Consider the following 27,082-nt stretch of genomic DNA (forward strand, 5'->3'; position numbering starts at 1 on the left):
TAATGTGAGATGTCTTGAACTTGAGGGTAACACACACTGCGGGAATCACCGCAGAGTAACTGCGGGGCTCTGCTCCAGCTGAACTTTTAGAGGATACAGAACCGTCCGTGTAAACGTGGATGCGTCCTTTGTGATTGTCATGTAGGAATGAAAGCACGGTTTGTTTGAGGGCGAAAGTTGACATCTCCGTCTTCTACGTCAAATGATATGTTGTTACGACTGCATTTGCATAGTACTTTAGATGAAATTGCCGAGGCTCAGCGTACGGTACAGAGGGAGCGGTTGCTAGGTACACCAGCGGGTAGGTATATCTTAGAGTCAATTGAAGAATCGGTGGCTGTGTCGCACGATAGGGAGCACCTACACGAGTTAAACGTGAACCTTAGGGCAAATATCATGGTTCGTCCGTTTCCGCGGAATGTGCACCCCGTGCACAATGTAGGGAGGCGGGTCGCGAGAGCTAGGGCTTTGTCGCGAGAGGCAAATGGCCAGGAGGAGCAGTCTGCATTTGTTGACGCCGCATGGATTAATGGGAAAAATGATTATTCGGTGGTGGCGGTAGATGGCAAAGGGAGCGCTAGAAATCCCCCTTCCATTTATACCAAAGATCCGGGGGTCGCCGAACAGGTGGCTATTGCTCTAGCACTAATTGATTCAAGCGTTTTGGTGTTTAGTGACTCGCGATCTGCGATTAAATCCTTCTCGAGAGGACTTGTTGCGGAACCGGCAAACAGACTGCTGCAGGGTAGGGATATCACTTCGCATACAGTTACTTGGTTCCCGGCGCACATGGGGACAGTGGAGGGGGCCCTGCATAACCTGAACGAGGTGGCGCACAGGGAGGCACGAGGATTAGTGTGCCGTATACTCCCTGAAGGGGCTGGATCTCCCGCTCCTGAGTACAGAGACCAACTGTTAACCCACAACGAAATCACCAAGCACTATTACTTAGGGCGCAGAGCATTCCCCCTGTCACATTCTAAATTAAATAGGCCAGAGGCGGTTACAATAAGGCTTCTGCAGACACGAAAGTACCCTAACCCGGTCATCATGAATAAAATTAATCCGGACTGCGGGGTTTCAGTCTATTGTAGTAAGTGTGGCGGTTTGCTCGATTTAGAACACATGCTTTGGCGCTGCTTGGCGTTGGCCGGTGATAGTTCTCGAGGTGAACAGTGGTGGCAGTGGATGCTGCACAGTGAAGTGCTGGCGGACCAACTCAGGGCTGTCCAGAGGGCCCGTGTGACGGCAGAGGGGCTTGGCCTCTCTGTACCGACGTGGGAGCGGCCCGCATCAGTCCCAGACTGATTCCTCAGGACCTAAATAAAGTTTTTCATACCATGCAAAGAAGGTGGGCAATCGTCTCTTTCCGCACAGAGTCTTCACATTCGGCACTCCTGGTCATCTCGACAAAAAAAAGGAGAGTAGGCCCATATGGGAATGCTACTCCAAGTCATTGATGACACATGATACAATCCATTGGGAAGGCGGAGCATTAAGTGGGGATCTAAGAAATGAAGGTACTGGTTCGTAATGTCCGCCGAATACCGCATAAAGCAGTTACCATTATTTTATACGTTTTTCTAGTGCAGTGATCAGGAATAACGTTAACCATCATGAGGGAACCGTGCGGCTCCCGTATTGTGAATTACGGTGAGACGTGGTCAGTCTTACGAATCACCAAGGCGTGCTGTATATATTAGAATCGTCCAATGCAGAATGTCGTGCACCTATAAGCCTGAATGCACTTCCATACGAAACAAATTTCCTGGGGTTCTTCGAAGCGCTCAACTCCAAGTTAAATCACAACCCGCTTGTTTTAAGACTGCAGTTTTCAAGAGAAGTCAAGACTGAGTAAACATCATTTCAGTAAAGGAAGCAAGCATCAATGATGCCACTTCCTTACTTCTGATTGAATATCGAGTACCAGTTAAGCTACGTATTGAAGTCAGCGGTTATAGTCGTTCGTATGATCCGAGAATCGTTTCCACAGCGTAATTTTGCCTTGGTAGAAATGCTCACATTCCAAAAGCGCTTTACCTACTGTCGGGGGCAGCCTAAATATACAGTAACGAATGCACAGTCGACTAAGTCAAAGGATATATTACTTCGTACAGATGCACCATCCAATTAAGTTCGATCAATACCGCGATGTCACGCCGTAGGCCAACTACACTTTCGATACCGACTTCTCTGAGAATCTACCGTGTGTCCCAGCTAACGTTAGCCAAGCTGTTCAACTAACAAATTATTTAAGAAACACAGTTACAAGATACAATTAGAAGGCATATGGTGTTCGGTTGTCAACACGCTGACAATCAAACACCGTAGGTCTTAGAAATCTACCTTGCACCGTGTTCCTTAAATTACTTTTATTTTTTGTTGAATTGCTTGGCTAACGTTAGCTTTGACAGCCTATAAATCCTTCAGAGCGCGGAGACGCGGAGTGCAAATACAATGCGGTTTTTGAGTAAATTCTGGGTTTTACGTGCCAAAAGCACGATATTATTATGAGGCATGCACGCACTAGCGGAGAACTCCGGATTAATTTTGACCATCTAGTTTTTTTTTAACGTGCACCCAATGGACGGCACACGAGCGTCTTACAGCATGAGCAGTTATGGGCTCATTTCAGGAGCCGTTTCGGTGGACGATGGTGCCCGCCGCCGCCAGTGTCCGTCGCAGGTATCGCCGAGAATGCCGGAAACAAAAATTGGCAGTGGCTCAGCTCGGCTATACCACGATATACGTAGCGAAAGCTAAGGCAGCGTTGGTTAACCTTGATTGCAAGTCCAGGTTAGTCTGGCTGTCTAGCTATGTTCCGGCGTTTAGCCAGTCGTTCGGCGCGCTATTCGTCTGTTTCCTGGGCGATTCGTTTCCTCTACACCTCGTTCTGATGTCGATTCCAGGCCTCCTCCTGCTTATCAGAATATTTGCCGTCCATACTGCCACCTCAACTGTAGTTGCGGCGCACGCGAGCTCTGCTTATCAATCAACCGACATGTTATCAGGCATGCCGCGCAGCTGACGAAGCGAGCGGAGGCGAGCGCAACGACGAGGAACGCTGTGTGACGTCATACCAAACGGCGGTGGCGGAGAGGCGCGGCGCTGCTCAGCGACGAAACACCTGTGGCTCGGTGCTACTAGTGGTGCATGCGCAGTAGGGACTAGGGAGCCAGAGAGAGAGAGAGAAATATCCGCGGTGGGCGCGCGTTTTGACGTCATGTGCCTCCTCGGAGCACCGCCACGGCGAAATCACAAGTTCGCGGCCAGTAAAGCTTTCGCTTTAAAGATCGCGGTTCCCGCCGGGAGCACACACGGGTCGGGAACATGCCCTACAAACGCGTCCTAACGAGCGAGGAGACATGCGAAGTGACATGCGTACCGCGTAGCGGCTGTACGTGACACTTTGCATTGACATTGCATATTATTACTCAAGGTGGCACGCCATGTAGCAGTTGCATAGGTAGCGGTAAAGGTAGATGAGGTTTGAGGAAGAAAAATAATATTAGGGAAATGTATGCAAAAATTATAGAATGAGAAGAAAAACATGTATTATTACCTAATTAATTAAAGCTGGCTAGGTAACTATGTCCCTACCACGTTTCAAAAGGGATGCCATTAAATCATCATCATCATAATTAGCATCATAATGTACCACTTGTCTTGCGATGTGAGAGCTGCAACGCCCTTTGCGTTGCAGTTGCGTTAAATTCCACCAGGTGTCCCGACACGTGGCAAATGCATATAGCAGTTGCTTGTTGCTTGTAGCTGGACCTGGTTAACTCGGGCAGGCTAGGTGACTATTTGTCACCACTCTGTTTCGTATCGGACAGGCCGCCATTGGAATCTGAACCTGGCAACGTTTAACGTTAGAACGCTATCTAGCGAGGCGAGTCTAGCAGTGTTATTGGAGGAATTAGAGGGTAGCAAATGGTATATAATAGGGCTCAGTGAAGTTAGGAGGACAAAAGAAGCATATACAGTGCTAAAAAGCGGGCATGTACTGTGTTACCGGGGCTTAGCAGAGAGACGAGAACTAGGAGTCGGATTCCTGATTAATAAGGAAATAGCTGGTAACATACAGGAATTCCATAGCATTAACGAGAGGGTGGCAGGTCTTGTTGTGAAGCTTAATAAGAGGTACAAATTGAAGGTGGTACAAGTCTATGCCCCTACATGCAGTCATGATGACCAGGAAGTCGAAAGCTTTTATGAAGACGTGGAATCGGCGATGGGTAAAGTCAAAACAAAATACACTATACTGATGGGCGACTTCAATGCCAGGGTAGGCAAGAAGCAGGCTGGCGACAAGTCAGTGGGGGAATATGGCATAGGCTCTAGGAATAGCAGAGGAGAATTATTAGTAGAGTTTGCAGAACAGAATAATATGCGGATAATGAACACCTTTTTCCGCAAGCGGGTTAGTCGAAAGTGGACGTGGAGGAGCCCGAATGGTGAGACTAGAAATGAAATCGACTTCATACTCTGCGCGAACCCTGGCATCATACAAGATGTAGACGTGCTCGGCAAGGTACGCTGCAGTGACCATAGAATGGTAAGAACTCGAATTAGCCTAGACTTGAGGAGGGAACGGAAGAAACTGGTACACAAGAAGCCAATCAATGAGTTAGCGGTAAGAGGGAAACTAGAGGAATTCCGGATCAAGCTACAGAACAGGTACTCGGCTTTAACTCAGGAAGAGGACCTTAGTGTTGCAGCAATGCACGACAATCTCATGGGCATCATTAAGGAGTGCGCAATAGAAGTCGGTGGTAACGCCGTTATACAGGAAACCAGTAAGCTATCGCAGGAGACGAAAGATCTGATCAAGAAACGCCAATGTATGAAAGCCTCTAACCCTACAGCTAGAATAGAACTGGCAGAACTTTCTAAGTTAATCAACAAGCGTAAGACAGCGGACATCAGAAACTATAATATGGATAGAATTGAACAGGCTCTCAGGAACGGAGGAAGCCTAAAAACAGTGAAGAAGAAACTAGGAATAGGCAAGAATCAGACGTGTGCGTTAAGAGACAAAGCCGGCAATATCGTTACCAATATGGATGAGATAGTTCAAGTAGCTGAGGAGTTCTATAGAGATTTATACAGTACCAGTGGTACCCACGACGATAGTGGAAGAGAGAATAGCCTAGAGGAATTCGAAATCCCACAGGTAACGCCAGAAGAAGTAAAGAAAGCCTTAGGAGCTATGCAAAGGGGGAAGGCAGCTGGGGAGGATCAGGTAACAGCAGATTTGTTGAAGGATGGTGGTCAGATTGTTCTAGAGAAACTGGCCACCCTGTATACGCAATGCCTCATAACCTCGAGCGTACCGGAATCTTGGAAGAACGCTAACATAATCCTAATCCATAAGAAAGGGGACGCCAAAGACTTGAAAAATTATAGACCGATCAGCTTACTGTCCGTTGCCTACAAAGTATTTACTAAGGTAATCGCAAATAGAATCAGGAACACCTTAGACTTCTGTCAACCAAAGGACCAGGCAGGATTCCGTAAAGGCTACTCAACAATAGACCATATTCACACTGTCAATCAAGTGATAGAGAAATGTGCAGAATATAACCAACCCTTATATATAGCTTTCATTGATTACGAGAAAGCGTTTGATTCAGTCGAAACCTCAGCAGTCATGGAGGCATTACGGAATCAGGGTGTAGATGAGCCGTATGTAAAAATACTGGAAGATATCTATAGCGGCTCCACAGCTACCGTAGTCCTCCACAAAGAAAGTAACAAAATCCCTATAAAGAAAGGCGTCAGACAGGGAGATACGATATCTCCAATGCTATTCACAGCATGTTTACAGGAGGTATTCAGAGGCCTGGAGTGGGAAGAATTGGGGATAAAAGTTGATGGAGAATACCTTAGCAACTTGCGATTCGCTGATGATATTGCCTTGCTTAGTAACTCAGGAGACCAATTGCAATGCATGCTCATTGACCTGGAGAGGCAAAGCAGAAGGGTGGGTCTGAAAATTAATTTGCAGAAAACTAAAGTATTGTTTAACAGTCTCGGAAGAGAACAGCAGTTTACGATAGGTAGCGAAGCACTGGAAGTGGTAAGGGAATACATCTACTTAGGGCAGGTAGTGACCACGGATCCGGATCATGAGACTGAAATAACCAGAAGAATAAGAATGGGCTGGGGTGCGTTTGGCAGGCATTCTCAAATCATGAACAGCAGGTTGCCACTATCCCTCAAAAGGAAAGTGTATAACAGCTGTGTGTTACCAGTACTCACATATGGGGCAGAAACCTGGAGGCTTACGAAAAGGGTTCTGCTGAAATTAAGGACGACGCAACGAGCTATGGAAAGAAGAATGATGGGTGTAACGTTAAGGGATCAGAAAAGAGCAGATTGGGTGAGGCAACAAACGCGGGTAAACGACATCTTAGTTGAAATCAAGAAAAAGAAATGGGCATGGGCAGGACATGTAATGAGGAGGGAAGATAACCGATGGTCATTAAGGGTTACGGACTGGATTCCAAGGGAAGGGAAGCGTAGCAGGGGGCGGCAGAAAGTTAGGTGGGCGGATGAAATTAAGATGTTTGCAGGGACAACATGGCCACAATTAGTCCATGACCGGGGTAGTTGGAGAAGTATGGGAGAGGCCTTTGCCCTGCAGTGGGCGTAACTAGGCTGATGATGATGATGATGATGATGATGATGTTTCGTAGGGGATGCCAATAAACCATCATCATCATCAACAACAACAACAACAGCACCATACCGCGCCATGGGTCAAGGGGTGTGACATGTGCGCCACGTAGTCTGGTCACCTGTGTTTACTCCGGTACACGTTATGGCGCCTCCTCGCAAGATACGAACCGCTTCTGAGGAAGCGAATCGCAGAACTACGAGCGCGGCTGCAACTAGGCAACATCGGGCTCAGCAGACCGCTGTGTAGAGAACAGGACAAGCCGCAGCTCGCCGTCGATGCCGGACGGACAGTTCAGATCGTTCTCGTGACGACGACGCGAAGATACTTCGCCGCGAGGACCTTGTAGTGCTTGGTGCGAAAATGGAGCTTCTATGGAGCCGCTTCCAATGCTTGCGCTGTGACTGTGCTGCGTGTGCATCGCAGGCCTGTGACTCTTTTTTTTTTTTTTGCCTTTCGCTCTCATCGAAATGCGGCCGCCACGGCCGGGATCGGATCCCGCGCCGTTGGCCTTAGCAACGCACCTCCGAATACACTATATACGCCACCACGGTGGGTGCAATGTGGTTTTATGGATAAATCTTGTACTGAATCCTTAGACTGTACATGTACACGTCTACATCGACTATTGTAAAGTCACATGCTGTGGACGTATTTCAAATCTAGTTCTGAGCCCTACTTTTTATACGGGGTGATCGTTTTTAAGTTTTACATACCTTTTTGAGATTGCCTGTTGCACATGACGTAATTTTGGTCCTTGTGCCGGATTATTCGAAGACGCGGACATTACTTGCACGAGAAATCGAAACACGCATTCAACAAATTAACACAAATCACTAATTAGCTGCTTCATTATCTTACGGCCCATGCGGCCATTTAAGAATTGTAGCATGTGACTTTGCAAGGCGTACCCACCTGCAGTTAATTTCCAGAATGCCACCAGTTTCGAGATATGCGTCATCAAACTCGCCGTAAAAATGCACGGTTTTTCCGCTTAGTTTTCCAACGAAATGCTTTTTATGCATTGAAGCACAAAAGTAACTGGAACGTCCATGTACTTTGTCCCATACTTTGAGAAAAGTCTAGAAACTGGTGCCATCCTGGAAAATGATTCCAAGCGAATACGCCTGCCAAATTTGCCGAGTACAATTCATAAATTGCAATATGTGCCGTAACGTAACTAACCAATAATTAGTAAATTTTCGCTACTTCGTTCCATAAGTATTTTGAATTCTCGTGCTGATAATGTCCGCCTTCTGCGAATAAGCTGGCCCAAGGACAAGAATAATGCTGACAGGAGATTTTTTTTTAATTCGGTAAAGCTTATAAATGATAACACCGTATATCATTCATATATATAAGATAACGTTTCTTTATGTATATTTTATACCTCGTAAGTATGTAATAACTTGTACGTTTTGGATCATGATGAACGTCATACAGCACGAAAAGACGGGAAACAAGACAAGAAGCTCCTTTATCGCGCTGAACAAAACATCATGAAGCAGGCCTAATCTATACGTTTACTGCATGGAACGGACACGCTTAATGACCGTCATGAAGAACAATTCGCAACTACGTACGCCGCATTTCATTTTATTTTTCTGCATAGGGCTTTTTTTCTAAATTCGTTTGTCAAGTTCAAAATATATTTCTATAAACCGTAATTTTTCACCTACTATTAGATTTGAGTTACGCCACGGAGAGAGGGAGAGTGAATAAAGGAGAAAGGCAGGGAGGTTAATCCGAACAGAAAATCTGGTTTGCCGTCATACACTGCAAGACACGGGAGAGACATGCAGAAAGATACGAAGGAAACTAGAGAGAGGCAAATAAAGCACCCGCCCACGATCGCCGCCGCGGAGGTAACCACATAAGTTTCCAGCTTGATTATAGGCTCGAGAAATCGGAAAATTACGCATTTCTTCTAGATGTAGCAAATCACCCGACGTCGAAAAATAAGGGAAATTCCCGCATTGCGCGCAAAAGAGCGCCTTCCCGCGTTCTCGTCATGCCAGCGACAAGGAAACGGCCCGCAAGAAGCACTTATATTATGGGTGCACTTGCCTAGACACTCTCCAAGAGTATGGACGGAGTAAATCACCGCGTTGTCGCGGGGTTTTCCCACGTGCTGCACAGTTGTGCAACGGCGTGCCGCACAGGAAGGCTTGGGTCACGCGTAAAACATGGTCAATAACGACGAAGTACCGTAATCAGCTCGAAATCGCGAACCGCAACCCCGCCTCTTGCCGCGTGGTATGAAAAGCGTGTTTTCGAGCTTTGCACGCGGACTGGATGCTTCCACTAGGGCCAAGCTGGAAACCGCTACGCATGAAACTCGCAAGCGTAAAAATCGCCGGTGCGAGGTGAGAGAGGCCCGCACCGACACGTGTTGGGCCACCTGCCGTGGTCAGCGCACAGGTGCGCTATATTGGGATCTCCAGAGAGAGAATTCGTGGCCGCACGTATTGCAACGGGCCATTTAAGGTCACTGAAGGGACCCGCGTAAGTGCGGTTTAAAAAGACTACGCAGCCGTTGTAATGGGAAGCTTCTGGGAATCTGATGGGGTGGAGACCACTTGTAATAGCGTTTGCCCCCGGCGCTGGCAATACTGTATTTGTTTCGAACTAGACTCAAGAAATCAAGGGAGCATCACTCGTTAGTATTTCATCTAGATAACCGATCACTCGATCACTCGTCTGGAAACGTGGCTGGCTTGAAGCCTTGAAAAAGAGGGGAAATTCAGCAATGTTGTCGTTGTAGTTGTCGTCATCAGCAGCATTAGCAGCAGCAGCACCACCAACCTACCTTTATCTCCACTGCAGGACGAAGGCGATCTCTGATTACCCATGTCTTGCGCCAGCTGACCCCATCTTATGCCAAGATAATTTCTAATTTCTTCACCCCACCTAATTTTCTGCCATTTTCGGCTGCAATTCCCTTCCCTTGGCAACCATTCCGTAACTCTAGGTGTCGGCCGGTTATCTACCCTACGCATTACATGGCCTGCCCAGCTTCATTTCTTTCTCTTAAGGTCCAATAGAAAATCGGTTATCTTCATTTACTCTCCGATTCATGCAGCTCTTTCTTGTTTTGTAACGTTAGCCTAAATTATTTCTTTCCACCGCTCGTTGTGCGGTACTTAATTCATTCTCAAGCTTCTTTGTTTGCCTCCAAGTTCCTGCCCCACATGTTAGCACGGAGAGCATGCGATTATCGCATTATTTTTTCTCTTCAAGGATAATGGTAATAAGCCTGTCATCATGCGGTAATGCCTATCGTAGGAGCTCCGGCACATTTTTGTTCCTCCGAAAGTTTTCTTCTCATGATCCGCATGCCCTGCGACTAATTGGCCTAGATACATGCACTCTTCCACCGATTCTAGAGGCTGACCTCCATTCGGAAATTCTCGTTCTCTTGCTAGGTCACTTACCATTAGCTAAGTGTTCTGCATACTAACCTTCTAAACTAGTGCTGCAATTTGTCGGCTATATGACCTTCAATCAATTGTTGCAAGCCGTCTCCAACTTTGGTGAACAGGACAACGTTATCTGCAAGCCAAACGTTCTTGATATATTAGCCGTTCATACTAACTCCCAATCTTTCCCAGCCTAATAACTTGAAGCCTCTTCAAGCAACAACGTAGTCGGCATCAAATGCAGCGTGGACGCACAACTGCGAGAAAACTCAAAGCCCCGGTGGGCGATAGCAGCGTAGCAGTGCCAGAATCCCTCTCGTGTTCGACGTCGACTTACCTTGTTATTTTCAGAGGTCACGTTCAGCTTCTGACTACATATATACGTGGGTGTCATCGAGGAAACAATACTGCGTGCCCTATATGCGTTGATGCAGAGAACAACGGTGCAGTTCATGTTGTCATGTTATTTATGAAGCTTGGGGGTCATTTCTTTGTATCAACCCACTGCTGGAGTCCACCATAAATTTTCATGTCATGGCGACAGCTATTCGCTATAGAGACAGATTAATAATATAATGATAACAATAGTGGCAGTGTTTTCAATAACACAAGCGTTACAACAGATCATCATAGTGAAGTTTTCCGGATTAAGTTTCACTTTTAACTCACTTCCAATATTTGTGCATGACTGGAGTTCAGCGGAAGCTTTTGTTATATGAATGACTCTCTTTATTTATTTATTTATTTATTTATTTATTTATTTATTTATTTATTTATTTATTTATTTATTTATTTATTTATTTATTTGATTGGGTCAATTGCTGGCAAGTGCTCACTGCTACTTCATTCGCTTTTCGAGATGCTTGTTGCTAACAGCATCCCCATGTTTATCTTAATTATATTTCCATTGCAGAAATCGGCAGAAAGAAAAGCTGCACTTGTTCCCGCTCTGACTTTGATCCCAGGCCTGCCATGTGTAAGCCGTCGTCGTGGTCTTTGTCGCCGGTCGGTTACTGCCGTTTCGGATGACGCTACAAGTTTTCTTTGAAGCGCCCTCTTAGATTTCTCCATCTATTCAGTTTGCTCATCCCACCGAGCACAATATCCGTCGATACCAGCCGTCGTGACACAGTCGTCGTTGTGACATTGGTTTCATCATGCCGTCGTCGTCGCCATCTTGTCTTATTCATATGGTGGTCATCATAACGGTGTGGTCGTCGGCGTTATCTTCATGTCGCACACAGTTTGCCCAGCATTTGAGGAATTTTTCGACAAAATTCAGTGTGGGGGGGATGGTCGAGTTGAGTAACCACTGTCGCAGTAGGTGTTCTCACTGAAGCAGAGGATCGCTAAAGTCGGCTAATTTTGCCTATTTAAAAACAAGGCAAACAACTATGGCAAGTGGGTTATTGAGCGGTGCATATAAAGGAAAATGTAACGTTGCTGCGAATTTTGAGCGAGAACAGTGCAGTTGTAAACGCAATGTCTTATTGTCAAGTTATCACGTTGTTCACAATAAAAACACCGGGCGCAGTACTCACTGCTAACCAATGTACTATCTCGCGCGCCCCCTACTGCAAAACGCTGAAGCATGCAATGGCTGTGCGGATGTCCTAAAGAAATTTGCAAACATAGCGACTTGAAATCATTACTTTGATGTGGCATATCTGAACAGTAGCGCTATTATAGTCAGGTATGATATATTGATTCACTTCGAGGCAGCGCTGGAAAGTCTTGTCAAGACATCGATGCTGCAGTTAGCTTGTTTTGATATGCTATAGATCCCATAGTCCTAAGTTTTTTAATTATTTTGATGAGTCACTCAGTCTGTTTCACATTAAGCGTCTTAAATATACAACGTAAGTGTCCTCCGAGAACATCCCGCACCATCCTGGCTGCAGCTCAGAGATGCCTTCTTTTGCTGCTGACTTAGAGAAAGAGGTGCTCTTTCTGAAGCAGGATATGATTGATCACCTTGTTTGTAATAACATAACAACCAGGATTTACTACAGCCAATCCATTACACCGCTACTTTGTAGTTGTTTTTAACTGAGTGTAATATTTATATGTTGTTTGTTTCAGAACATTACCCCTCCGTAATGTGAGGACGACGTGGGTGTAATTGCACAGTAATTGTTATGATTGATCTTGTCATAGCAAAAAGCCGCTCAAAGAGTTGTGCAAAGTGGATGATTGCTGAATGAATTGCTGTAGGAGTAACTGGCGAGTACATGCAACAACGATTACCAATACCTTCAAAGCAATGTAAACGTGACAAAGAAGCAAGTAAAAAAACAGGGTCATCGCAATTTTAACTCCTCGGTTGTGTATTATTACTAGAATCTTGTAATCATAACGCGAACATGATTGTCTTGCGTAATTATGTTCAGGGGGGCCAAACTGGGGAGGTCGTCAGCAGCAGTCTTTAGTACACTCTATATTTCACTTACTGTGTTAAGAATTGAAAAAAAACGATAACAAACCATCTTCTCGGGTACTCGCATTATGTGCTCCTTCTTTTGTAATTGCTCCTAGGGCGAATGTTTATTCAATGGTAAGTGCAACTTTCAGATATAGGCACTATAAAAACGACAGACGTAGCAAACGCGTAGCAATTATGCGGTAGAAATAAAAAGGTTTTATTAACCCACCACCGTGGACGGAGAACCAACTGAGTGAGAAAAAAAAAACAGGACCGAGGAGAAACTGAAAAAAATCAGAAAAAGGTTTAGGTTAGTTAGATTAGTATTAACATATAGAAAAATGTCGTGACATTTATGCTTGAATATCTGTTATCGATAGAAGCAATGCAGCTCATTTTCTGAATCTGGGGCAGAATCGTCCTACGTAAGTGATTACAAATTGAGACATTACGGCCGAGAGAAAGTCATGTGACTCCTTTTGCAAGGAGTAAAATAGAAACATTGGTTTAGGCTTGTTGGTTCAACAGCTAAGGTTGGGGGCTAGTTGGTTGTCGTACATGGTGAATGACTGCCGCGCACTGTAGTGAAATAACACACTCGGACATAAAGGAAAGACGAGGCCGACACTGGACAAGGCGCTTGTCCAGTGTAGTCTTCGCCCTTTCTTCGTGCACGCGTTCCTTATTTCAGAGTGGCGCGCGGCAATAGTTCATCTAGTTGGGTTCGTTCTGGAAGCATAGGCAGGGTATCGAACAAGTAATATGGACCAAGAATGGTCTACTCTCGTGGTCATTTACGGGCCCCTATACTTCGCCAGTTCTTCGCCCGTTCTTGCCTGCACGATGCCCGGCCAACACTGCTTGCAGAACGGAAAGCCCAGGCTGAAAGAAACACTGCGATGTTATATATCTTTTGCTGGTGCTTCAGTATAACGAAACAGACAGGTAAGGACAGACATCAGAAATAAGCTAACACAGTACATATATATACTATGAGCTCTTACAATGCAAAGATCCATGAGAGACCGCTATCGGAAGAGTTTCTTTTAGGTCCTTGGCCTAATGCAGACAGCGCAGCCCTGGTAACAAGTGCCGCTATAGCTTTTCTCCAAGCCACTGGGCTGGACGCACGGCTTTAGAGAGGCCACAACTCTGTAAATTTGTGTATACGCATCTCTTCCTTATACCATCATCATTCATCAGTCCTTTCCCTGCCCGTCCCTCTTCCCCAGTGTAGAGTAGCAGGCCAGAGCAAGTTATAGCTCAGGCCGACCTCTCTGCCTTTCTGTAAATAAATTTCTCTCTCTCTCTCCCTCTTACAGCATGAGGGCGAGCACGAACGAAAACGATGTGGTTAATTCCAACGCTTCGGCCGAAGTCCGAAGCGTCGTGTGTGTGTGTGTGTGCATATATGTATATATATATATATATATATATATATATATATATATATATAATGAGAGAGAGAGAGAGAGCCTACAAAGGCCTGTATTTTTCACATTCCGAAGAACGGCTGAAATGAATATAAATCAATACAACGAAATATACCTCTCAAGTGTACTTCATTTCATTGGAGTGTGGCAGTTTTCCAAGGCGAAAACCTGGCCTATCAAATCAAATCCCACTTTCAGCTCTATCATATGCGTGAGAGTCCTCTTATAGGAATGTGGAATTGTTTGCGCAAGACATAGCAGTCGGTTTCTCGTTTTCCTTCGCTTTTCTTGATTTAGTTACTTATTTACCTTATTATTTTCGTAGTGATCCTTCTATCTTGTCGACTTTTATGAATCTGTATAGGATCCCAGTACCCGCCTGCGCTTTCCCCCTAGAAGCTAAACGAGGAACAAATAGCCATTTCGCGGCTGGAAAGCATCGGCGTGTCTTTCAGCGAGTCGTACCGGGAGAACGTTGATGACCGCGCAGCTGATTCAAAGATCGAGTTCGATAAACGCTGTAAAGTTATGCCCATGGCGAGAAGTGAGTTGGCTTTGGCCGCAAGGCAGTCACAGGTAATGGCGGCTCAGTTGATACGGCGAAAGCAAGGGGAAGAGCCAAGGGATGCATACGTAGATAAGGAGGGGAATCACTTATTCGCAAAGGGAATACCAACGTCGGCTTGACGTCAACACCTCGATGGAAGCGAAGTACCTGTGAGATGCAATGACACAGCTCGGCTACTGTGGCGTCTTGCTTCGGCCACCATACTACAAGCTAATGTATTGGGCAACATAGACCAACATTTTTTTACCATTATGGTCTTCTATTCAGAAGTTCAACGAGTCTCTTTCTCTTGCTTTCTCTTTCTCTGCTTGAGAGATGACAGTCGGCAATATATTCATTAGCGGTTAGACACCGTGAGAGGAACGTTAACAGCCGCACTAGATTACTGATTCAATGACGTAACCTTCGCAACTGGCCGTAAGATCGCGTATCATTTGGTGGATTGTGCTCGCTTCACAAAGCTTGCCCGAAGCTGTATACACGCTCCTCCACGCAGAAGCAGTAGTCGTGCAAAACTATCGATAAGTTCACTATCGTTAGTGTCGACATTTTTAACTATCCATAGTATTCATCGTTCCATGGATACTAATAAACTCTAGTTCGCTGATAGCGTTATGGACAGGCTTGCAGTTCTGGCGATATTGCCAAAACATGCATGATAACTCACTGTCAGTAAAAACAAGTTCACGCTTTCTTGCACTAGTTTCTTATTTTTTTTTTGGGGGGGGGGGGGGGCAAATGAGATAACATATCATTTGTCTCTGTTGTCACAATTCCAAATGTGGCTATCACCTATTTATGCTTAAAGCTAACCAATGTTATACCAGACCAACAAAATTACTTGTTTTCATCATATTCAAATCCAAAGTGTAACTGAAATTTGTTGCAGTGAAGTTATGCACATTTATAAAGGCTTCTTTTCTTCGCTCTAACTCAACAATTCGACGAATTATGCGTGAGTCATGCATTACGTTGGAGAACCTCACCTAATTCCCCTTCGGTCCACTCCTCATGTCCGAAATTACGTATATATACTCGGCGACTGAAAACATGCGTTACCTGCCGTGGTTGCTTAGTGGCCTTGGTGTTGCGCTGCTAAGCACGATATCAAGGCCGGTATCATATCCCGGCCATGGCGGCCGCATTTCAACGAGGGCAAAATGAACAAAAAACACCCGTGTACTCAGATTTAGGGGCACGTTAAAGAACACTAGGTGGTAAAACTTAACTCGCAGTCCCCCACTACGGCGTGCCTCATAATCAAATCGTGCTGTTGGCACGTAAAACCCCAGAATTAAAAAAAAAGATAAAAAAACACGCGTCCTGCTGCTACTGACGGTGCAAAAATGCAGAAGTATACTGCAGAGTCATTTCATAGAGCGGCATTGTCGAGCTTTGACTTCACCTCCGCAATTTTAAGCGGCCGCTATCCCTCGCCAATGGTTGCATCACAGCAGGTACTGGTCAACCACGTCGAGTGAGCTTATACTATTGGCACGGCAAGTTAGTACAAGCGCCCTGCTGTTATGATGCGGAAGGGCACCCAGCAGGGCTGCAGCGCCCGGTGACGCATGCTCTGCGAGAACGCAGAGCGCTTTGATCGCTATGGCAACCCGCATAAACGCGTGGTTCGGCACGTGCACGAAACCATCGCCAAGTTTATGTTGCAGGGATTAACTACGTGCTGTATGTCGCGTTGGTTGTGTATGTACTACCAATACCATTATGAATAGTGTTTTTTCTTCTTTTTATCAGCCATAGTACAATAACGACACCACTATCAATATATATATATATATAACAACACGTGTATTCTATTAAAGGACTCCGTCTAGTGGGTCAGTGAGATTGGGCGAGGACGAAGAAGACGTGTCTGTCTTCTGTCCGCGTTGTACGGCGACAATATATTGCTTTGTCATCGGTAGTTCGAAAGCGACTCAACTATTTATGTCTCAATAGCACTATCGACAGTTTGGCATCGCTAAGATGCAGTCGAAAGGAGGCCGCTGCGTGCGAACAGCCAGCTTTGCGGGCAGTCATACTTTCAAAAACTGCGTTCGAGAAGCTAGCTCACGAGCGCCTATTGCCTGAGCATCCTGTGCACGTTCCGTGGCACCTGCCTCGTCCCGACCTCGTATTATTCCCCTTTCCCATGAGTTGTCTTCAATTGATGAATAGTTCCTGTGCGGCAAGTTAGCCGACATTTCCTTAATCCGCAACAAGAATACTCCCTGAAGCTAACTCACGAACCATTATGACATATTTGAGCGTCACATATAATCGTGTTAGTTGCGCGATACAGAAGGGGGAAGGGAAGAAATAGAGGAAGGTAAGAATGCTGTAGACATTCCTTCTAGACCAAGAAGAGGGAAAACGCTAAAGTTTTCTACGTATCGTCAACTGCTGCCCCATCTTCCGTCTTCCTGCCCTCTTCGATCGCGAAAATGATTGCTTAAAGCATGATACAAATAACTTGCATCGATGAAAATTAAAGAAGAAATGAACTTCGCCTCATATATGTGTGAAGAGAGAAAACGAAAGTAATCGTAATCATGACTACGCAAGGAAAAGTAGAAAAAAAAACGCACAGAGAGGACTAACATGTGGACGAAATTTCAGTGCGCGCAACTATTCCGTCCTGAACAGGTATCAAGCGTTCTCATCGCTGTAGTCAACTAGCAAAGCGACAAAGCGTAACAGAAGTCGCTCTAAAGTGTTTACCTTCCCTTCAGAAGGCTATTATGTACTATCTCTTATAAAGTCAGATCAAAATGAGCAATGAAAAATACGAGTGCGCTCACGCGTGTTGCCCTGAATATGGGTGCCAGCACTAGGTTCCTATCAACATAAGTTTTCATCTAGCCTTCACCATAGCCTTGCGAAACACAGCGGGTAAATCACCGCTCATTTACTGCGCACGTCCATTTCGCTCGCATGGCTGCAGCTTCGTCCCGTCGGTAGCGGTCAGAAATACGCATGTTTTTTTGTTATTACTATTGGTTGGAAACAAACAAGCATGTGAGGTCGTTAGACTGCAATCAACGAAGCAAGATATCTGTTTCCTGACGGACCCAAACGTCATCGACATTCTGAGGTCAAGATCTCGCGCTCGGCCTCGCGATCATCCGGCGTCACAACAAAACCGCCGGGGTTCGCGTCGATGCCTCCGCGTAATAAAAAAGGCCGTTGCATCTGCGACATGCGGATAGTTACGTAAACGCCGTTATGCCTACTTTTATTGTTTTCCATTGTTCGTGTTTCTACGACGCTCTCACAGCTGCTTCCTTCGGCGATTTGTCGATGTTCCGAACCCTCGTCTCCCGTAGCGATTCCGCAGCTGGCGGCACTGTACAAAGCCGTACTGCGTGCACGCATCGTCGGCCTTAATGGGTTTTCTCGTAAACCTCAACTCTGTGCTTAAGCGGGACGCTGGCGCATTAGGAAGTGTTTCCTTCTTGTCTAAGAACCAAAAGCCTGCAGCGGTCACGCACATCTCCGTGGACCGTGGAGCTGGACAGGCGCGCGCTTGAAGCGTTCGGACTTCGCTCAGAATGGAGAGTGACGAAACTAAATACAGATGAGACGAAGCACGGATGAAGTGAGACCCGTCGAAGCAGACGTGTGGAGTCAGCAGAATGCGCTGCTTGAGAATGTATCAGTGCGCAGCTCCCATACTCATCATTTTACCTGCCCCTCCGCAACCGCCGAATGTTTTTGGTTTTTTTTAAGCATTGTCGCACTGAGTGGTTCATCTTTTAGCTCTTATCTGTTATGGCAAATCAGTTCTGCGAAAACTCGCAAAGTGGAGGAAATTACATGAAAGTAAAAATTGTGACCCGTCTGAATGTAGTACGAAGCTCCAAAGGAAACCCAATACGGGCTTCTCAGAAATGAAGCTTCGCGGTTGAGGAAACATTCGTCCAAGTTCGGGTAGGTTTCCTTTGCAGCTTGGCGCTACGTTAAGGTAGACGACACTTTTGCCTTTCATTTTATCAGTTATACGCTAAGTAGACGTATTTCATCACATGACACAACGCGCCATGTCACAGGAAGGGGCACATAGCTGACGTGTCATAGAAACAATAATGCCGTACTAAATACCAACGCTACGTAGTGTAATAGAAGAAATCGCCATACCGCAAAGCTCGAAATCGAAGATCTGACATAAAACGTGCACATGGATTAGGGGGCCTCACCAACTCATGTTGCCACACACCATTAAAGAGCACAAAAAGTTTCTTTTTCTTCTTGTGAGCCCTCAATTATGGAAAATATTTAAAAATAACTTTACAGTGCGTGGATTGAAGCCAAATGCATTAAAGTATATTGGTAAGTAGAGGATACAAAAATGGCATAATTCGTAACAGCACTATCCTGTGATCCTATCTGACGTTGCCGTAAACCAGGGTAATCACCACATGTGTCACGGTCCCATTTGTACTTTTTTTTTTTGTCGGCCGATTAAGATGAGCTAGAGACAGAGGGGCCTAGTAAACACGTTTCAGCGACGCGAGGCGAAAACAGAAATCGTTTCGGAGAAACCCTTGCACCTGCCAGCAGCACCAAAAACCTGTCCACAGTGAACTCGTAATGATTCTTTCCCCAGACACCAATCGAAAATACGCTCTTATCATGTCCATCTATCCTAGTCGGAACACGGCAGCAGCTTGGCAATTATTCCGAGGAAGCTGGCAGAAGGGGCTTCGCATTAAAAGAAAGGCAAACAGACAGACAATTTGGACTCGCCGAGCCAGCTGCGTGCTCCTGGAAAGCCCACGCCGCCTCGTCGCATCGGCGCAGGATGCGACCGATAAGTGCCAGAAAGCGAGAAAAAAAAAATACAGAGAGCGGGGGGGGGGGGGTGCTTTGTACAGACCGAAGCGTGCACGTGGACATATGGTGCGTAACCACCAAACGTCCACCATACGGAAGGAGGGGGGGGGGGGGAGTGCGTCTGCGCCCCCCTTCCCCCTCTCCCTCAACGGCTCCTGATTGTACTCATGTGTGACGAGTTTGGCGAGACGAATACCCCAGAGGTCACGGCGTTCTGAGGCCATTCACAGAGGGCGTGACGCAGTATGTGGGTGAGAGTGCGGTACTGATTGCCACATTGAAGTACGCCTGGTCACCGTTAGAAGTGGAACTATATTAACCTAAATACACTATTACACTATTAAAAAGCTATACACTATTAAAAAGTTTACTCCCTTTGGAGCTTATCTTGTCCCACAACAATAATATTCATCTGTCATGCCCGTATTTCTTTTCTTTAACGCTGCGTACCCAGCACTTCCAAGTCACGAACGGCTTGCGCGTTATCTGCGTGACACAGCATTCTCGACAGGAAAGTACCGAGTGCTGAGTTTTCAAGAAGGGAAATGCAAGCAAAGCAAATGACGATTATCGTTATGGGACAAATATACGCTCCAAAGGGTGCAACGGTTTTAAGAGTGCAGAGTCGATAAAGAATCAGCAATCACCCCGTTATATGGCGAGCGCAGAGAACGCATTTCTGGCATGATCGCGTGTGCCTTGCATAGTGTCGCCCGGCGTAAAAGAGCACAATTTATTCTTACTGCGTTGTAGCATCTGCACAGTGGTTCTCATTGTTGGATTCAGAGATAATAAATATACGTAATATTTGTATGCCGAGCCGGTAATGTTTTACATTTCCGCGCTAAATGAATAAAGCTCTATGACGGGAATTTTTCAACGTGAGATATATATATATATATATATATATATATATATATATATATATATATATATATATATATATATATATATATATATATATATATATATATATATATATATAGGATGTTTCTATCTAAACAAAAATTGTAAGCATGGATTGTGGCAGGTCGCATAGTTCCACTCGTTTCAGTCTCTATTATTTGAAGATACAGACAACGTTCGTGCGAAAATAATAAGTACATGGTTGCATTATTGACAAGGACTCACTAATTAAATTGAAGCTCATCCATTTAGAGCTCATATTGCGATTCACGAATCGGAGATTGTTCGCCAGCATCGCTCAAAAACATGGCCATGGATGTGGAACATCCTTTATAGCACTGCACAAGTGGAAACCGACATACACTGCTTCGCCGAGAAGCTCGGCTACGCCACAACCGCCTGCGCCACTTTCGCATGTGTGCCCCCAAGTTAGCTGGCGCCCCTTATCCTCCCGAGTCAATGTCAAGGCCCGTCGGCCGGGAAGTGTCGGTGGCGACGAGCTGCATCCCTGCTCCCGGTGGTCAGCGTCAACCGGTTTTCATTTCCAACATTTCCCACGCGACGCGAGACGTATGGTGTTGCAAGTCGGTTCCGTTGGGCGGACGCTCGTCGCTGAGCTGCCAGAGTGCCCACAGACGGCTGTTGCCAGCGCCGCATTTTCCCGCTTCAAGGAAACCTCTCGTTCGAACACCTCGCGAAGGATGCTGCCGTCGGCTGTGCCACGAAGTTGCGGAAGTTTAATGAAGATGTAATTTAGACCGAGAGTACGGCGCTTACGCTGTTCTAGCGATAAGCACTCAACAGTCGTGTCAGCTTGGCGCTTATTGGCAATGCACCTGTACACAAGGAATGCAAACGTGCGCTTGTTCACAACTCAGTCCTTGCGCTTGCGGTGGATCGATGATACTGAGGCGACCAACCAGTCGTGGCTCTTGAGATTTTTCAGGAGTTGCAGCTAACCTTCACGTAGTTAGTAGTCAGAAGAATTGTCATAGCTTTGTGTACTTCCCCGGGGTGGCTCATTTTCCGGCACCGTTGAAGCACATTGCGGAAGCCCCAAGGTCTCCCTGTAGTGCCTGCTGTTGTAGATTTTGTTTACTATGGATATTAATCCTGCCCGTGCTCGGCAATGCTGCAAGCAGACTGTTGCTGAGAAATCCCAAAGAAAGATCTCTGTACATCCCCTGTATCCCGACGCACGAAAGAGGTATGATTAAAGGCCTCAGCGGCAACAAAACCACGCTTTTGTTTGAAATTCGGAGAGGGTAGACTCTAGCGTGGACGTTCAAGACTGGGCGTGCTAATTCAGTGCACAAAGTGCAATAAATTGGGCGTCGCGGAGGGTTACGTATGGCACTGTCTGTGGTTCATTATAGGAATGAGAAAAGATCATTTGATCCTCAGGAGGAAAGATGATATTTATACTAATAGGGCTCCCGAGAGGACTGCGCACAGTGCTAAAAGTGGTTGTCATGATTTCTCGCGTTCTTAGGCAGCTTCGAACTCATCGACGAGTGGTAGCCAGAGTTGTGTTAGGAACAGCAGTTTTCAGGCAGTCAGTCAAGTGCCAGGCTAACACCTCACGTATAGAAACAACGCGACCGCCACCTACAGGTCCACCACAAATGAAGTACAGCCGTGTAGCAGCTCCAACGAACAGCGAACTTGCCCAGTTAATTGGCCGCAGCGCAAGGACTGCAATCATCTGAACCATGGCTCCCCCTCACCCTCTGCATACATCTCTCTCTCTCGCCTCACTGTTCCTTTTTGCCGCAGCAGCAGGTACAACGGACGTTAATCAGAAGGAAAGTAAAGATTAGTTTGGCGACCGGCTGACGCCTGACCTTGACCTCGCCAGACTCCGTCGGTTCGTGGCATTCCACAGATCGAGAAGGAGGAGAAGACAGACAGGTCTAGAGTTAACCAAAAAAGAAAGTAAAAGGAGCACCAAGAACAACAGCACCATCCTTGGCAGGCACACATCCTTTCTGGAGAAAGAATGCGACGAGTCTTGATCGACACACCGACGAAGTACGTGTATTTATTGAAGTGCATTTCTAGTGCTGTAGTTTCAAACAATTCCTTTTTTTTTTGGTTTGGTGCGTAATGGTACGATTGGGGGGGGGGGGGGGGGGGCTCAACTCACAACGGGGCATCGGCCATGGATCGGGCAGTCTAGTAGGGGAAGATAGTGAAGGAACGTTTAAGGGAATTTCATAAACTAAGGCGACATTAAATGAATAATAACAGCTAGGATAAACGTTAGGGTTATGTTATAGAATAGGCGCCTTTACGGTATTGTTTTCATGGTGAGGAAAAGAAAAGTTTGAGTTAGCGCTCGCCCAGTTCACTGCCTTCTTCTCATCCTTCTCTATCGCTTAGTTCCCTTGATTGCGCAAAAAATGCCTGATGTAGACTATGACCAACTTCCGCAGATCGTTGTCTTAGCACTCGGGTGAATTTGCTTTCACTTATCTTTTTTGAGTTAGAAACTGAAATCTGGGGGAAAAGACAGCGTATCTTTCGCAGTTTCTTTTTTGTTCTATTCGAAAACGCCGAAGACTAAATTATTTAGCGGGCGGCAGGAACCCACAGTTCTTTTATGGCAAGCATTTACGTATTCAACATGGATTACTCAGAACATGCACAAATGTCATACAGTGTCTCATTGGGACTTTTCGTCGCTGTGCAAAGCTCAATGGTAGCCACCGGGAGTGCCATACTGCTCTCGCTCAAGCACTGTCGGACCAAATTAACATGTATCTGGATGCCAAAGATACTGGGGCTCATTCTTTTCATTTCTAAACTTTTCGAAAGTTATATGTCTGAATTCTCATTTCCCCCAAAAGGCTGGTTTGTATATCCTTCGAGACCAATGTGCGTAACTGTCCGTGAGCGAATAACAATACCGCTTAACGTAAAAATATACACGACTGTGACTATAGATATGAAGATAACATTGAGCATAAATATAAATCAAACAAACTTGTAAAGATAGATGCTGTGGCTCTTACGGCAAGAAGGTGACGTTGTTGCAGCCGAGTGCTTAGCCCTTTCCCTGAAACGAGAATGCAGATTGTGCGTCACTTGAAATTGACAGGCAGAACAGCAACAAGAAGCAATCATAACGATACATTCCACGCTTCAGTTTAAACAGCTGGGAAGCTGAAGAGTCTGTCGAATTCAATAAGACGCTCATATACGGATGCGGGAACCTTATAAACCATGTAGGTAATATTTGGGGTTTTTTTTCTCAATTAGGAGCGACGTAATCGTCGCTTAAAATTGCGCTGTAGCTTCGCCCCCCGTCGAATGCCGCGCGCTGCTGCTGACGCTGACGATGCGAGCAGAGACCGGAAACCGTGGTGTTGTGACGTCAACACTAGTGTTCCGTTCCTTCGCAGCCTCCGCGACCGTGCCTGACCGTGCTTGTTTCTGCGTGCGTGCCATCGTAATCTGCTTCGATCGACCCTGCATTCCTTTGTTGGTGCGTCTGCGTGTATGTAGAGTGGTAGTCAACGTGCGCAGCATCAGCTGAAGTGGTGGGCCGATCATGCCGGCTTTCTGTGCAGCCTACGGTTGCACGAACACCAGCGGCCGCGACGATGTTGTCTTCCATTACTTCCCGCAAGAAGCTTTTAACGAAGTGGGAGGCTGCTGTGAAGCGACAGCTTTGCAAAAAACATACTGTGCTGTGCAAAAAACATAGGCTGCTGTGCAAAAAACATACTCACCCAAGAGCATTTCCAACACGAGGCGATCCCAAGACTTCGCTTTCGTTCGCGTCGGAAGCACTGCTCGCACCAGCATCGTTTGCTTTTTCGAGAGGCCGGCTCTTCGGAATCGGCTCGTACATGTAGGGAGTAACGCCGAACTCCTCAGAAAAACGCATTCTCTCTAACTTTTCCATTACCGTTTCAGAAAAACAGAACTAAACTACCTGGCACCGCGCTTCATGTGTAGCGGCAGCGGTCAGTTTGGACGAACACTAGTGTTGACGTCACGAGGCGCCCGACCAATCACAGGCGGAAACGAGACGCGCGAGCTGGGCGTGTCCGCTGCTGCACTTTTCGTTGAAATAAAATATATTTGCGCTTTATTTCGCTCAATTTCGATACGATATTCGAATTCGGAGGGTTGAAAACCATTATGTACAGATGTTCACTCATTTTTTCTGGGAAACCTTTGAGCTTCCCTTTAACTATCTTCACCTAAATGCGTTTTCACTTCTCTGCGACAAGCGGTAGTTTGTAAGATTAATAGAGCCCTCGTCGCTGATTATCCTTTCACGTAGAACGCCATAAAGGAAAACGATATGTGTGACAAATGACATCTCTCAGATATGAAAACTACTCTTTAAACTACGGTTTCATAATTGTTCGACGCTTATGTTCAGCACGCTGTTCTGTACACGATCTTCAGGCTGCTCAAGTGCTAGCTCGCTGATAACGCAACAAAAAAGGCAAGAAAAAATTCACGCCAAAGCTTTTATTTTTCTCTCTTGCTACAAGTCTAATGATTACTAATGTTCGTAAATCTAAATCTGCGAAATATATGCATGATGAGGCTACACCCTGTCACAGTATTTGCATACAGGTGCAAGCGTTTTAGGTACCTTTTTCTTGTCTAAAAATCGATACAATTTAAAGGGAAAGTAAAACTGAAGGCGAGTATCACCGAAAGGATTGCGATTAACCTGGAAAAAAGAAGAAGCTAGAGCAGCTCGAGATTCGATGGAAATTGATGAAGACAAACCTGTCTTCATCAATTTGAAGGCAGACAAGTGATAGGCACCAAAGCTGACAATCACTTAAATATACTTACGTCATTTGAATTAATGAGGAAGTGTCTAAGTTATCACCTTCAGTTAAAGCTTCACCTTAATCCAGCCTAATCCACCTTGCTATAATTTGTACCAACCTCAATCCACCTTATATCACTTTAATTCCGTCTTAATCCACCTTAATCCAATTTTGGGAGTTGGCCAGGTTGTTCTTTTGGGTGTGAGCCACGGCGTCCGTCCGACGCCATGGCTGTTCACCGTGGCACTTCGCAGCGCGAGCCATAGTAGGTCCAGCTCCGGGAACGTAACGTCATCACTTAGTCACATGAGTTTTCGTACCGTCGGATGACAACACCAGACGCCGGACTTTCCGCTTCATGGGGCATATAATGAATTCGCATTAAACACAGCGTTCATGCACAACGGGAGAAAGCTGTCCTGCATTTTAGAACAATTACTACGCTACAGAAAGCTCTCAAAACTGCTCATTAAGCTAAGTTTCTTCATTTGGCTACTCCGGCCGCTTTAGATGGTCAGACGATCTTGCACAATGAACGGTGGCACATGCCCGGTCACCTAAGTTGTCTACTACGCCTTGAGCTGCAAGGTATGGGCCGGCTGCTGTCTTTCCGAGCAATCAACAGGGGCCACTGGATATGTGCCCGTATGGAGGACATGCTGCTGGCCTAGTAGACAACTTGGGTTGCTATGTACGTGCAATGTATGTGCGCGAAAGAGAGCTCCAGCACTAAGTAGTCTTGATCCCTTACTCAGATACAATGAATCTAGTAAAGCTTTATTGCGGTGTTTTGGAGAGAGCTACTAAGGCTAATTTGAAAAAGTGGAATGATAAGAGATAAAGTTACCCCTCGTGATGCCACTCAGTGACAAAGCGCTGAAGTCGCGTCCGTAAGCGAAGAATCAGCAAGTGTAACAAAGGCCCTGGAGAGAACGTCAGCGCGGGGCGAAGCTGCCGCAAACAGCGCAAAAGATTAAGCGAATTACCGAAGGTATAAAGGCGAAAAATTCGACATCTGTTTTTGTTGCTGAAAGCCGGGGCACACAGTGATTGGCTGTTGAAAGCTTTGAGCTGTTTCACTTGACATGATTGAGGGTGAAGCAGTCAAAGGTCTCGGTTGTGTCCAGACAGAAAGAGTCGAATTCCAGAAAACACTTATTGCGGGGTCGAGATTTGTTCCAACAGCGCTAGTGAGGTTTGTGAGGAGTTGGACACATTCTTCGAGCCCCAGCGCTTGAGCGACTTCCGGGAAGGAAACCCTGAAACTGATGCTTCCGTACAACACCCACCACTTGAGAATTTGAGGAATACTGTAGGTAAAGGCTTCGCCAGAAACATCACAAGTTTCATGACCCTATAGAGAAGAAATGGGCAAAAAGGTCGGAGAGAGTTTTGAAGATCAGGGCTTGTTGGCATCCGCTGACACGGTGCCAAAGGGGACTCCAGAGGGGTTTCCTGGCGTGGACGAGACTGGTTCTAGCAAACCAAATGAGCTCAGGTAAAAGCTGGAAACCTCTCTCCTACCTGTGTGTTGGAACGACTTTCTGGAATCACGGGAAGGTGATCCGGAAATCGCGGCGACCGAAGAAAACTCGGAGCGTCTCGATGTGAGATGTGAATAGGAGTAGTATTTTAGGTGAGGGCTTGGATAGCAACAGCAAGGGTAACGCGTGCCGTCAACACAAGCAAGAACCTATCGCAAATAGTTTGAGCACCGAATCGTGTTTTCACGAGGAGGAGGATCAGACGTCCGCCGAGACTAAGTCAATGGGCATTCCAGAGACCGTTCATTGAGGAGACGAGATTGGTCCCAAAAGTCATGGTGAGGTTAATGAGGAACTGAAGATAATTCTCGTGTCTCGGTAAGTGAACGACTCAAAGGCATTTGTGGATGGCCAGAGAGATAATGTGGCACCAGAACAAAGGGAAGAGCCAAAGGAGCAAGTAGGGCTAATCAATGCCAGAGAACATGAAACGAGCCGTCACGCGAAAAAACAGGGAGGCCTTTGTCGAAACC

The 27,082-nt window shown here is 46.1% G+C and overlaps 1 protein-coding gene across 2 annotated transcripts in view; it reads right to left on the reverse strand.

Annotated features, from left to right (window-relative positions):
• Positions 1 to 12,716: 12,716 nt before the first annotated feature.
• The window catches only part of LOC142584971 (uncharacterized), a 35,590-nt gene continuing 21,224 nt past the window's right edge, over positions 12,717 to 27,082 (reverse strand). The window contains exons 7-8 of one of the 2 annotated variants that reach the window (XR_012828993.1): positions 23,250 to 23,321; positions 12,717 to 12,807 (exon numbers count right to left, since the gene is read on the reverse strand). Coding sequence is in view for 1 of the 2 variants with exons in the window: in XM_075695364.1 (XP_075551479.1) it covers positions 23,310 to 23,321 (12 nt within the window). In the remaining variant the exon portion in view is untranslated. The remainder of the gene's footprint in view (positions 12,808 to 23,249; positions 23,322 to 27,082) is intronic. The other variant, XM_075695364.1, reaches the window with a different exon arrangement.

The sequence above is a fragment of the Dermacentor variabilis genome, chromosome 6 (genome assembly GCF_050947875.1).
Source record: "Dermacentor variabilis isolate Ectoservices chromosome 6, ASM5094787v1, whole genome shotgun sequence".
NCBI lineage: Eukaryota > Metazoa > Arthropoda > Arachnida > Ixodida > Ixodidae > Dermacentor > Dermacentor variabilis.